At 36.0% G+C, this 14,620-nt stretch overlaps 1 protein-coding gene across 1 annotated transcript in view; it reads left to right on the forward strand.

Annotated features, from left to right (window-relative positions):
• Positions 1 to 14,620, forward strand: part of SMARCA5 (SWI/SNF related, matrix associated, actin dependent regulator of chromatin, subfamily a, member 5) — a 41,976-nt gene that overhangs the window by 19,997 nt on the left and 7,359 nt on the right. The window contains exons 10-20 of the mRNA XM_055276008.2: positions 1,935 to 2,044; positions 3,530 to 3,756; positions 5,691 to 5,812; positions 5,887 to 6,039; positions 7,451 to 7,583; positions 10,597 to 10,745; positions 10,941 to 11,060; positions 11,825 to 11,935; positions 12,825 to 12,938; positions 13,280 to 13,402; positions 14,140 to 14,272. Coding sequence (XP_055131983.1) covers positions 1,935 to 2,044; positions 3,530 to 3,756; positions 5,691 to 5,812; positions 5,887 to 6,039; positions 7,451 to 7,583; positions 10,597 to 10,745; positions 10,941 to 11,060; positions 11,825 to 11,935; positions 12,825 to 12,938; positions 13,280 to 13,402; positions 14,140 to 14,272 — 1,495 coding nt within the window. The remainder of the gene's footprint in view (positions 1 to 1,934; positions 2,045 to 3,529; positions 3,757 to 5,690; positions 5,813 to 5,886; positions 6,040 to 7,450; positions 7,584 to 10,596; positions 10,746 to 10,940; positions 11,061 to 11,824; positions 11,936 to 12,824; positions 12,939 to 13,279; positions 13,403 to 14,139; positions 14,273 to 14,620) is intronic.

Genomic DNA, 14,620 nt, shown 5'->3' on the forward strand with positions numbered 1-14,620 from the left:
CACTTACACATCTGGCAATTGCTGCCGCCTGTTGACTAGGGCTGAACTAGCTTTTCTACGTGGTGGTATTAGAGAGGTGTTGCTGATATTTTTCCCACTAATGTCTAATTTGTTTTGTGATATAGTCACTATTTTTAAAAAACAGTGTAAATAGAACAGAGGTACAAAAGAGTATCTTTAGTTGTGTAGTTAATTTTAAAACTTACTGTTTTATGAAAATGAGTGAACTACTACTACATATAACATGGAAATGTCTCATTGTTTAATAAAAGAAACCAGATATAAATGAGTGCGTATTGAGTGAGTCCATGTATATAAAGTTAAAAATGATATGCAAAATTAATTTATGGTGTCTCAAAATAAGAATATTGCTTACCCTTGGGAGGGAAAAGAGGGGATAGTGATTGGAAGGGACACAAAAATGATTTCTAGAGTATTCTATTTAGGTAATAACATGGGTACTTTTACAGTACTTGAATAAAATTTCTAGAACTGTATACCCTCATGATTTATTGAAGTGTGTACTTTTATATTATTTCCGTAAGTTAGGACAGTAAGTTTAAAGACTAACCATAAAGAGATCTTAATGAGACCCTTGTCCATTCTTTTTTTTTTTGAGATGGAGTCTCGCTCTGTCGCCCGGGATGGAGTGCAGTGGCGCGATCTCGGCTCACTGCAAGCTTCGCCTCCCAGGTTCACGCCATTCTCCTGTCTCAGCCTCCCAAGTAGCTGGGACTACAGGCACCTGGCACCTTACCCGGCTAATTTTTTGTATTTTTAATAGAGACAGGGTTTCACCGTGTTAGCCAGGATGGCCTCGATCTCCTGACCTCGTGATCCACCCGCCTTGGCCTCCCGACCCTTGCCCATTCTTAAGCAATGTTAGTCTGCATGCAAGTAACTAGTTTTAGACCCAAAAGGCAGCAAATCGTTGAAAATATCATTTTAAAAATTTACTATTGTTTTTAGTATTTTATGGTAGTATAACAAGTATATACTCACATATACAGGCACATCTCATTACGCTTTGCAGTGCTTCACAGATACTGCGTTTTTAAGAAAAATTTATTTTGCAAAACAAATAGATGGTTTGTGGCAACGCTGTGTCAAGGAAGTCTATCGATAAACACCATTTTCCCAGTGGCATGTGTTTACTCTGTTTTTAAAGCAATAATGTATTGCTTTAAATAATGTATCACATTTTTAAAGCAGTAATGTATTTTTAAATTAAGGTATATACGTTGTTTTTTTTTAGACATAATGCTATTGCGCACTTAATAGTGTAAATGTAACTCTTAGATGCACTGGGAAATGTGACTTGCTTTATTGAGGTAGTCTGGAACTGAGCCTACAATATCTCTGAGGTACGCCTTTATTGAATAAGTAATGGTCTTGTATTACTACCCTTCAGGAACCCAGTAGTAATAAATTATATACAGTTAGCCCTTCATATCCATAGGTTCCACATCCATAGATTCAATCAACTATGGATTGGAAATATTTGCCCCCAAAAATAAAAATAAAATGGATGGTTCCATCTGTGTTAAATATACCGACCTTTTCCTTGTCATTATTCCCTAAACAGTATAGTGTAACAACTATTAACATAGCATTTACATTCCATCAACTGTTATTATAAGTAATCTAGAGATGATTTAAAGTATATGGGAGGATGTTTGTAGGTTATATGCAAATAGTACATTTTATATAATGGACTTGAGCATTTGTGGATTTTGGTATTCACAGGGAAGGGGACAGGAACTAGTCTCCCACAGATACTGAGATATGACTGTATTTACAGGGAGAAATCCTAAGAAATCACTTGATACGCAGAGAAATTTCTTTTTCATATATTTTATATACAATTCTAAGATGCTGAAATATGACCTTATGTGTAATATTGGTATTACCTATTTATTTTTGTCCTTTTTAAGGTTTTGCGTCCATTCCTCCTTCGTCGAATTAAGGCTGATGTTGAAAAGAGTTTGCCTCCAAAGAAGGAAGTAAAAATCTATGTGGGCCTCAGCAAAATGCAAAGGGAATGGTATGTGTTCTCAGATGTACTTGATAGCACTATTGATTCTTCCCTAAATTTCATTTGTATTTTGTTTTCCTAATTTGTGTCTTCATGGAATTCCAGTTTGCTGGATTGAACTCAACCTGAAAAGAGTTTTCTTGTCATGTAGTATAGGGCTTGCTCATTAAGTTCGTTATAGAAAGTTTTGGACCTATTAGATGACAGAATCGGGATGGAAGGCTCAATGAATCCAAAATTAAAATTGGGATTTAATTAAACGGGGTTCATATGAAACCATCTACTTGGAATTTTTAAAAAGGAAACTGTGATAGCACAGTGTGGGAGATACACGGTTCACTTAGTAGTTCATAAATACTGGGTCAGTGTAAAGTAGCTGCAGAAAAAGATACTGTTAGCCTTAATGTAAGTGTAGTGTTCAAAGGAGAGGAAATAAATATAGCTACCCTTTACTGGTCTCATCATATTTCATGTATATTTAACTGCATACTTAAATTTTGATAAGTATTTGCAAGAGGCCAGAGTTGTTTGGTTAAAGGACTTAATATCATATAGAGAGCTGGGCATGTTATCTGGGTAAGAGGTTATCTGTAGAAGGTGGTTGGTCCTAAATGTCCTCAAAACTTTTGAAAGGGTAGCAGATATTAGGCTTACCTTGGATGGCTCTAAAACAGAACTAAGATGAGTCAATGCTAAGGGAAGACAAATCTTTTTTAGTAAAACATTTGAGCGAACTTTATATCAGAATTGAGATGGAAAGGTCTGCCTTGTTTAAGCATAGATTGCCTAGGCTACTTATTTTGTTCAAAGGATCCAAGGCTCTAAAACTTTGATGCTTAGACAGATTACTCATTCTTTCATAACAATGTCTAAATTCTTAGTATACGTTCAAGGCTTTTTATAATCTGGCCTTAGCTTATGGCTGTAGCTTCACAGACTTGCCTCACAGACATACCTCCCTCCCCCTGTGTATTTATACATATGTTTAAGTAACGTTGTATTCATATTATTCTCATCATCATGCCTTACTATTTCATTATTCTTCCTGTCTTCTCAGATGTTAGGGTTCTTACCTAAATGCTACACTAGCTATGGGGTATGTAGTAATCAAATAGTGGCACTTCCTGTTGCAAAAAACTACAAACTAAAATTATGTTTAAAACTTACATTTTTTCAAGTTTTGCTTTATTACTTAAAAATATTATGTCTTACTGCTTTAATTCTACCCAAGGGAACTCTTTTTGTACTTTTAAAATAATATCCTCAAGGCCCAAGGCATAAGTATGAACATTATAATGCTATGGACAGTAAAGAAAAATGGAAGCAAAAAGAAAGAGGTTACAGATGTTAAATTCCTAACCATACCTAGGAGTTGATGAGTAGTTTCTTATAGATATTTGGGGGTTCATGTGGGGAAGGGGATTAAGTATGTAAAGTGGCAGGGATTGATCAAGGAACATTTGAGCTCTAAAAATATTTTTCTTCTTTGAATAGGTATACTCGGATATTAATGAAGGATATAGATATACTCAACTCAGCAGGCAAGATGGACAAAATGAGGTTATTGAACATCCTAATGCAGTTGAGAAAATGTTGTAATCATCCATATCTCTTTGATGGAGCAGAACCTGGTCCACCTTATACAACAGATATGCATCTAGTAACCAACAGTGGCAAAATGGTGGTTTTAGACAAGCTGCTCCCTAAGTTAAAAGAACAAGGTATCTGTTACCCGTATCAGATTATCAAAACTGTTTTAAAATGCTCATGTTAAAACAAAGGAGCACTGTACTTTGAAATGACTGCTCTGATGCTTTCCAAAGTTGAAGTGTAGAACATTAAAAAAACCTATTCATTATCTGAGCTCTGACCCCACTCCTGATTTTAGGCCTTAAGTCTCTTAGAAGGTGAGCAATAGTTAGAGCAACCGTACTCCCTTGATTTTGGGAAGAGTTCATACTTTATATATACTTTCCTAGAAATTATAGCTTTCTGTCATAAAATGTGAAGAATGCACCTCCCTCACACACATGGTTACCAGATCCATTGTTAGACAGTGGTGGTGTGTTCATGATATTGTTTTTTAATTGGTGGTGTGTTCATGATATTGTTTTTTAATTATTTATGTGGAGTTTTAATTTAATAAGGTACCATGTACATGGACCTGAAACATTTTTATTTGTAGTATGCTGACTTTTTATATGAAAATGGGTATGTCTGTGATGTGTGTTTGGGTATATTTAAATTACACGAATGTAGAAAGAACTTAGAAGCCAGCTTCCAATTTTAACTAATAAAAACGTTTTTAGTCTGCTATACCCTTCCTCCTCCCAGATTATTCGAAGCAAACGCCAGACACTATAGCCTTTCATAAATTATTATATATCTCTTAAAGATACGAAATATCACTGCAATAGTATTAAGTGTACAGATTCAAGTTTGTGTTTCTCTCTATATTTTAATAAGAATGACAGTTGGACCGGTAGATGAATCTCCTCTATGATACTATCAAAAGCATATTGTAAGAGTTGTCAGTGAATGGGTTTACTTTTTCCTTTTTATACCTTTTTGTAGAGATAGGTTTTTAAAAAATGCTTTCCTTGAAAGCAAAGTAATTAAAGGAATTAAATTGGTGGGGAGGAGTGGCAGGAACTTGGTGGGAATACTCAGATATTAATGAAAGGTATATTAAACTCTGCAGGGAAAATGGAGATTATTAAATATCTCATGTCCCAGCACTTTTTGGAAGGCTGAGGTGGGCAGATCACCTAAGGTCAGGAGTTTGAGACCAGCCTGGCCAACATGGTGAAACCCTGTCTCTACCAAAAATACAAAAAAAAATTAGCCAGGCGTGGTGGCATGCACCTGTAGTCCCAGTTATTTGGAAGGCTGAGGCAGAAGAATCACTTGAACCTCGGAGGCAGAGGTTGCAGTGAACTGAGATGGTGCCGCTGCACTCTAGCCTGGGTGTCAGAGCAAGACTCGTCTCAAAAAAAAAAAAAAATTCTTATGCATTTGAGGTGCAGGAACGTGTGACAACAGCAGATTGTCAGCCTCCTCTTCTAGGACAGGATCATTTAATAATCATTACTTTTCAAAATGATCCTTTGTCTTGATATATTCTACTGAAGGTATTATGTAGCTGCCTAAAGAAGTGGAAGGCAGTCAGATAATTTGAATCATGTCAGGTAAGTGGTAAGTGAAGGATAGTCACTCTAGATATATGAGGCACCTATTATGGTCCTTTGATCTGGAATGGGTCTTCAGAACCAGGCTGAGACCAGGAGTATTAGGTGTGTGTTGGAGGTTTGGGGAGTCATATGCATTGAAGAGTTGTTGTGAAGTAGTGGAAGGTTATTTTTAAACATATATGGGGCAACAAGATAATGATTATCTTACCCTTTGGGATGGCAAAGCCTTCGAGACCGGAGGCAAATATGCTTTTCTGTACAAATGTTACCCTTTTTTATTTGTGCCATGGTGAGAAAAAAGTGGGAAATGACTGACTTGGATAATAATGTGTAGATTTTTTTCCGCCTTGTAACCAAGTAGGTAACTTTCGAAGTAAGGATAATTGGTTAGTCTTAGTTTTGGTTACCCTTAAATTTTTCGACTTTTGAAGCCACTGATAATAGATTATTATATTCCCCAACAGGTTCACGAGTACTAATTTTCAGTCAAATGACAAGGGTATTGGACATTTTGGAAGACTATTGCATGTGGAGAAATTATGAGTACTGCAGGTTGGATGGTCAGACGCCCCATGATGAGAGACAAGTGAGTAAAATATGGGGAGGGAGATAAAAAAGAATCAGATAAACTTTTTGACAATCATTTTGTTTTATCCATAGGACTCCATCAATGCATACAATGAACCAAACAGCACAAAGTTTGTTTTCATGTTAAGCACGCGTGCTGGTGGTCTTGGCATCAATCTTGCGACCGCTGATGTAGTAATTTTATATGATTCTGATTGGAATCCCCAAGTAGATCTTCAGGCTATGGTAAGAGATAACAAATAAATATATTCTGTGCTTAGTAGATGCGTTAGTTAATTCTACAAATATCAGTGACTTAACCCAGTAGAATTTTATTTTTCTCCAATCTAATGGTTCAGTGAGAGTATATTGAGGTGATCTTCCATCTAAATAAGGGTATTTCCATCTCAGGGACCTGCCATATCTTAGGACCCTGGAGTCCTCTGCTATACTGCATCCAATTGGCAGAAGGGGGAAAGGATAGAGTTGGGGATTTCCCAGGAAATTTTTTATGGGTCAGACCTTGAAAGAGCCTGCTTGTCTCTCCACCCCCTTGATCAAACAATTGGACAGAACTCAAATCATGTAGCATAACTGACTGCAAGGGAATTGGTAAATTATAGTATAGTTGTATCACAGGACCAAAGAGAATTGGGTTTGATGAGCAACTAGCCTGTCTTCCACCTTAGTTATTTAAAAGAACACCTGCGTGAGAGTACCTGGTCAGATCAGAAAGATTATTTTTAGATTCAGAGAATTGATACTGCAGATTGGCCTGACCCGTGATATTGGTGACCATAAATCCAATTTTAATCTCTGTCATTAGTCACTTTTTTTTTTTTTTTTTTTTTGAGTTGGAGTTTCGCTCTTACTGCTCAGGCTGGAGTGCAATGGTGCAGTCTTGGCTCACTGTGACCTTTGCCTCCCAGGTTGAAGTGATTCTCCTGCCTCAGCCTCCTGAGTAGCTGGGATTACAGGTGTGCGCCACCACGCCTAGCTAATTTTGTATTTTTAGTAGAGATGGGGTTTCACCATGTTGGTCAGGCTGGTCTCAAACTCCTCACCTTCAGGTGATCCACCCACCTCGGCCTCCGAAAGTATGGGGATTATAGGAGTGAGCTACTGCACCCAGCCCATTAGTCACTTTCATCTTGTACGCTTACTAAGGGTGACTGGGGAAAATTGACCAATTATTAGAAATAAGGGAGTTTTTTAGGAATGTAGTTAGCAAAAGTGAAACAAATTCATATTCAAATTAGTTTGACTACTTGTATGTAGTTAATTGGGTAATATTTAAAGATTAGAATTTTTATGTTGTTGGCTAAGTTGTTTCATGTCACTTTGCCTGATAGCAGTGACAATTTGGGTTTGATTTAGATAGAAAAACATTTTGAATTTACACCTAGGAAAAAAGACTTAAAATCTTTTCTCATCAGACGTAAAAATTATAATTTTGTATATTGTTTGGAGACATTATGTGTTTTATCTCAGTGTAACCTAGCAGAATTCATCTGATTCCTTACAGATTCAGTGTTATTACAAATTTTAAGAAGTTTTGTACTTCAGGATATTTTAATTTTTTTTCTTAGCGTACCCATTTCGGTGTTATTTATGTGACTTTTAAATTAAATTCAAAATAACATGGTAATTTATTTAGGATCGAGCACATAGAATTGGGCAGACCAAGACAGTCAGAGTGTTCCGCTTTATAACTGATAACACCGTAGAAGAAAGAATAGTAGAGCGTGCTGAGATGAAACTCAGACTGGATTCAATAGTCATTCAACAAGGTAAGCCATGGAACTTTAAAACTTTACCAAGTTGGATTGACACAACCTGTTTTTGTTTGAAAATCATCTTAGAAGATTCTTGTTACTAAGTATCCATTGAGTCAAGCTTGCAGCCAGTAGAGATGACTTGTATTGCAAATACAGTAAACTTTAGTTTTGTCATTAAAAAGATGGATTTGGGCTCAGGACAGTTGAGGTTTGAATAATGACTCTGCCAGTTAGCAGTTCTCTCTCGTTACATGAACCCATTTCCTCATCTGTTAAGTGGGGATAAAAATAACTACACTTAAGGATTTTAAAGAATTAAAGGGGATAATGTATATAAAATATCTGACATTCAGTGTGGTGGTTAATAATTTATATGTACTAACTACTCTTGATTACTGTGGGGAAAACTGAAGAAATAAAAATCAAAGAGCCCGATTTTATTCTTTTTTCTTGTCTGCAACTTATTGAGTACCCACCAGATGCTAGGCACTGTTCTTGGTGCTGAGAATTCAGTGGTAAATGGAACATATAAGTATTCTTACTTGCAAAGAATTTACAGTTTAGTTGGGAGAGAGAGATGAAGTAAACAAGGGTATAAGTAGGAGTTAGGGGGTGAGAGTGGGATTTTATTTTGGATCAATTGAAGGAAACTTAAGTTCTCATTCCAGATCAGCTTTTAAGGATGACATAATTTATGTTTTCATGAAGCCTACTATAAAGCTGATGATGGGAAATATAAAATTCAAGAAAAGGGGTGGGAAACTTAATAACTTCAAGTGTACATTGGTTTCCTTTGTAACTGCATTGTGAGCATATATTTACTATCTGTCTATAAAGCTGAAAGGCATACTGTTAACATTGTTTACTGATTATGTAGGTATCTTGATTTTGTCAGTGTCTGGTTTCCATGTAAGAGAGTATTTTACATGTCTTTGGTATCCCTAATGCTATTCATAGTGTTAGCCATATGTCTGCATACCTGAAGACAATAAATTATTGCTTATTTTTACAAATCGTTTCCGTTAATAGTTTACTTTGTGCCAGGCAGTGTGCTGTATACTTAACATTTCATTTTCTCCTTTAGTCTTCATGCCAACTTGAGATGTTAGCATCAGAGGTAAAGGCTTTTGAGAGGTTAAATTACTTGTTCATTGTACATACAGCTGGGAAGTGACTCAAGGGGGATCAAGAACTTTGTTAACTCAAGTGTTTAATTAGGAAAGTCTCTGGGGACTTCTTGAGGCTGCCAACCCGTGAGGTTATCTCTTGGGTGATATAATGGCTAATGTTTTATTTTTCTTCACACATCCGTGTGTTTTGAAATACACCTGCCATGTGTTTCTTGTTCTCAGTTATTTTCATCCATGAAACACTTTTTTTTTTTTTTTTTGAGATGGAGTTTTGCTCTTGTTACTCAGGCTAGAGTGCAATGGCACGATCTCGGCTCACTGCAACCTCCGCTTCCTGGGTTCAAGCAATTCTCCTGCCTCAGCCTCCTGAGTAGCTGAGTTTACAGATGCCCGCCACCACACCTGGCTACTTTTTTTGTATTTTTAGTAGAGACAAGGTTTCACTTTGTTGGCCAGGCTGGTCTCGAACTCCTGACCTCAGGTGATCCACCCACCTCAGCCTCCCAAAGTGCTGGATTACAGGTGTGAGCCACCGCACCCGTCCGAAACACTTGTTTTAAAGATTAAAAAAACCTTAATTGATTGATTCATGATTAATTTAGAAATCTTGAGGTTTTTTACTTCATATTTACTGTGGCAATTTTTGGAGCAAACCTTCAGGCTAATAGCTTTCTTGTGCCATTTGTAGACATGTTAGTCAAACAGCAAGCCTTAAGTGCATACCTTTGTGTTACTGTTTTTTATTTGAGGGACATAATTAAAAACGAGAGTACACAAGCACTTTACATCTGAAGGTTCCCTTCCTTCCCAACTTGGAAGTAGTTTGTATAAGCATAAGAACATTTTGGTAGCAGTGGTAGCATCCAATCCAAAGAACATGCTTTGTGGATATCTCCTCACTTTCAAAGTCATGGATGTTTGGTTGTATATTCTATTATGGGTCCCAAACCATGATACAAGTATTTAAAGAAGCTGTTGAAAACTTGGATCTTTTTCCACTTACTTACAAGTTGGTTGACATATAAAAATCAAAGCTTTGTTTAGGTGTATGTGAGTGACCCTTGAGGAGGGTGAAAACAAGTCTTTCTGGGTTTTTGTTTGTTTTTTTATACCTGTATTTTTGAAAACACAAATTACAAGGTTGTCCAAATTCCTGCCAACTGAAAATCTTTGTTAATTTATTAATGGTGAGTTTCTTCGATGATCAGATACATTTTCTCACCAGGTGTGGTAGTGCATGCCTTTAGTCCTAGCTGCTTGGGAAGCTGAGACAGGAGAATGGCTTGAGCAGGGAGTTGAAGGCTGCAGTGACTATGGTCCTGTCATTGCACTCCAGCCTAAGCAACAGAGCAAGACTCCGTCTCAAAAAAATAAGCGAATAAAATAAGTTTTTAGGAGTTTCAGTTCTTCTGGAAGTTTTCTTTAAAAAGAAACTGATGTTACATATTTCAGTTCTGTGTAAAGTTTGGCCTGTGTGAAGAATTTTTTACTTTACTTTTCTAAGGAGAAAAAGCTGATTTGGGGAGTATTAGTAATAACACCTTTCTGCTTGTCAGAAACTTCTGAATATAATGCTTCCATCTGTTGAAACTTGTAGGTTTTTGAAAATTTCTCATATGCAGCTTTCACAAAAGATTATATTTCGTTGACACAGCATACAGCAGGGTTCATTATATAATACATAAGCTTTAGGAATGTTTTGTATCTTACCAACTGAAAATTTGGCATTAAATTTAGTGCAAAAATGAAAATTATCAGATGTGAATAAACAGTAAACAGAAATGATTGACATTTGAGAAAAAATTATAAAGCATTAAACCTTACATTTAAAGTTTCAAGTTTCCAGTAAAATAAAGTCTGTTCAATTAACATTATACAACACAATCTTTTTTCAGGGAGGCTTGTGGATCAGAATCTGAACAAAATTGGGAAAGATGAAATGCTTCAAATGATTAGACATGGAGCAACACATGTGTTTGCTTCAAAGGAAAGTGAGATCACTGATGAAGATATCGATGGTATTTTGGAAAGAGGTGCAAAGAAGGTGAGATGTAGATTAAATAATGCTGTTAATATAGAATGTTTTAGACCAGAAACAGGAAATATTTGTTACATTGATGATAAATAATTTTATTTCCTTAAAAAGAAGCTTTTGTGTATGTGAAGTTAATTTATTTTGACTGCAGTTTTCATGCTTTCTTTGTTGTGAATCTAAGAAGTTGATTGTTTTGTTCTCTAGACTGCAGAGATGAATGAAAAGCTCTCCAAGATGGGCGAAAGCTCACTTAGAAACTTTACAATGGATACAGAGTCAAGTGTTTATAACTTCGAAGGAGAAGACTATAGAGAAAAACAAAAGGTAATTTAGAAATAGGTTTGGGTTACATGAAAGCTTTATTTTACTGGAAACTTGGAATTTTAAGCGTTACTGTAATGTCTTGTAATTTTGCTTAAAACAGTAGTCATTTTTGCATATTCACATCTGAATATTTTCATCATTATGTAAAATTTAATGCCAGTTTTTCAGTTGGTAAGCTCTGAAATATTTTTAAAGTTTTTGTAATGAAGTTTGTGGTATATGTTTACAGTGAAATGTATTCTTGTATGGGATGAATAGTAATTTGGGATGGTAATCTGATTCATTTTATTTTAAACAGCAGAATTGGCTGGTAATAAAGGGAAAAATTTCTTAACCTCATAAGTAATACTTGGTAATATAGAGATAAATTGAAAAATACCCATAGATTAGAAGAAAAAAATAATTGTACCCAGTGTTTTTCTTGTTAACATTTAGGTCTATATCTTCAGAATTTTTTGTAGGCTAATTATGTGTCTACACTTTTCTCCTAGTTTAGATTTATACCAAACATTCTGTAGCGTTTCTCCCTCATTTAACAGTTGTTCCTTTAAGCAAGAAATACTGAATGCTTACACTGTTGACTAGACACTGTCTTGTGTTAATTATATACATAATATTGAGCAAAGTATCATAGTCTCCACCCTCACAGAGCTTATAGCCTAGGATTTTGTGAATATCTTTCTATTTACAAACATCCTTCTTGATGATGATTTGTTACTGTGTGTAATAAAAGTCAGTGATTTGAGTTGTTTCCCACGTGCTAGATTGCATTCACAGAGTGGATTGAACCACCTAAACGAGAAAGAAAAGCCAACTATGCCGTTGATGCATATTTCAGGGAAGCTCTTCGTGTTAGTGAACCTAAAGCACCCAAGGTGAGTTGACTGACACAGCATAAAAATATCTAAAAATTTTGAAAATGTAATTTTTTTCTTATATTCTTGCAAAAAGATTGATAATTACATTTTGTGTTTCTTTCTTTTTTTTTTTTTTTTTTTGAGACAGAGTCTCGCTGTGTTACCAGGAGTTCAGTGGTGCGATCTCAGCTCACTGCAACCTCCTGCCTCAGCCTCCCTAGTAGCTGGGACTACAGGCACCCGCCACCACCCCTGTAATTTTAGTAGTGATGGGGTTTCACCATGTTGGCCAGGATGGTGTCTTGATCTCTTGACCTCGTGATCCGCCCGCCTTGGCCTCCCAAAGTGTTGGGATTACAGGCGTGAGCCACTGCCTCTGGCCTACATTTTGCATTTCTTTTTTTTTTTTTGAGACAGAGTCTTGCTCTGTCGCCCAGGATGGAGTGCAGTGGCGCAATCTCAGCTCACTGCAAGCTCCGCCTCCCGGGTTCACGCCATTCTCCTGCCTCAGCCTCTCCGAGTAGCTGGGACTACAGGCGCCTGCCACCACGCCTGGCTAATTTTTTGTATTTTTAGTAGAGACGGGGTTTCACCGTGGTCTTGATCTCCTGACCTCGTGATCCCCCTGCCTCGGCCTCCCAAAGTGCTGGGATTACAAGCGTGAGCCACCGTGCCCGGCCCATTTTCATTTCTTTAGAGTGTACTCCCTTCTGTTTTTAGTTAACATTTTTTAAAAATTAATTTTGAATCTGTGCATTTAAAATTGAGATATAAATTCAGTTTTATTGAAAGATGCATTCAGTTGCTTGCAGAATTGGCTGTCGTGGTTTATGAAGTGAGGACTAAGGGTACATTTAAAACAAAATTTCTTTTTTTATGGATAACACTTATTTTTGTTTTTCTTTAGGCTCCTCGACCTCCAAAACAACCCAACGTTCAGGATTTCCAGTTCTTTCCTCCACGTTTATTTGAATTACTGGAAAAAGAAATTCTGTTTTACAGAAAAACTATTGGGTACAAGGTAATTGAAATTATCTGCCTTTCTGTTCATTCCTATCCAGAAATTATGGAAGGTATAAACATTAGTTATAAATATTTATCTAATTTTGACCTAGTGTGAAAGAATACTGCTTTAGCCTAGTCTAGTTATATATATGAAATACATAAACTTGGGTTTTTTTTTTTTTAACAAGAAAAAATAAGACTTCATGACCAATCTAGTTTGTTTTTAACGTAATAAATGCAATGTATCAGTATATTTTCTTTCCCGGTTGAATCGAAACTTGTGAAATGTCAGTTAGTTCGTTCATCACATGCTCTTTAAAATTTACTGATTTGATGGCATAGAAAAATATCTTTTAGGTACCTCGAAATCCTGAGTTGCCTAATGCAGCACAGGCACAAAAAGAAGAACAGCTTAAGATTGATGAAGCCGAATCCCTTAATGATGAAGAGTTAGAGGAAAAAGAGAAGCTTCTAACACAGGTATAGCCTTTAATCAGTACAAACTTTAGTAACAGTTTGTTGTAAAGGACTGTGTTAGGTTATGTTGGGGCATAAAAACAAATACAAGTTTCTGCTTTTAAAGATGGAATAATTGGAGACAATAAAGCATGGGCATGTGGATAAATGCTCCCTCTGATTGTCACTAGTTGAGGTAGTTGAGAAGACTACAGATTTTATTACTCTGGCTTGGTAGAGTGGGTATCCTTTTTATCACCTTACTTTGAATGTTCCTGTCTTTCCTATGAATTTTCCACATTGCTACCCAGTCACCATTTTCAACTATAAATCTTGGCTTGGTATTTTTTAATCATCCTTTGGTATTCATCAAGGTCTTTCAGAATCTGGCCTTTGACTTACCTTTAAAGCTTTATTTTCCTTCCATTTTTCTACTTGCTCATATTTTTGCCCTTTATGTTATTCACTCTTTCTGGCCAACTGCTAGTAATCCTTCAAAGCTCAGTGAAACTGTCACCTTTTCATACAGTGTTCCTTGCTCTCACCCACTCATATTTAATTGCTTGGGTATTTGAGCAATATATAATGTGTTGTCAAAAGTGTACATTTACGTACATGAAAAGTTACCACTCTAAAAGAACTTAATAAATAAACTAGCAGCAATTGAAAATTTGTTTTTGTAATATTTAGAAGGTTTGCTAATAGCATGTTTTCTGAGTTTAATGTGCTGTGATTAAATATTTTGTTTCTGTTCTGTGAAGGGATTTACCAATTGGAACAAGAGAGATTTTAACCAGTTTATCAAAGCTAATGAGAAGTGGGGTCGTGATGATATTGAAAATATAGCAAGAGAAGTAGAAGGCAAAACTCCAGAAGAAGTCATTGAATATTCAGGTAATTCTTTTAACCAGGCTGTTGGAGTTTAGTAAGAGCTGTTGGAAGGTTCTTGTCTTCTTATTCTGAATTATGTTGTGATTAGCTAATTTTGTCACAGTGTAGTTAGTACCTTCTTCATTAGTTTTTACAAATTAGAAAATGTCCCGTTCCCAGAAATGGCATAATGGTTTCCTTTTTAAAAATTTTTTAACCCTAGCTAACTGTAGCCACAGCAAAGAAAATCAGAATAAGTCACTGGATAATTGCCCTTGCATTTTAATCTTAATTTCTCTCCATAATTTCAAGTATTATGAGTTGTGTTTCCTCAAGTCAGTTGTATTATTAGGTTAGTATGTGAGGGTATGC

Source organism: Symphalangus syndactylus, chromosome 4 (assembly GCF_028878055.3).
Source record: "Symphalangus syndactylus isolate Jambi chromosome 4, NHGRI_mSymSyn1-v2.1_pri, whole genome shotgun sequence".
Classification (NCBI taxonomy): domain Eukaryota; kingdom Metazoa; phylum Chordata; class Mammalia; order Primates; family Hylobatidae; genus Symphalangus; species Symphalangus syndactylus.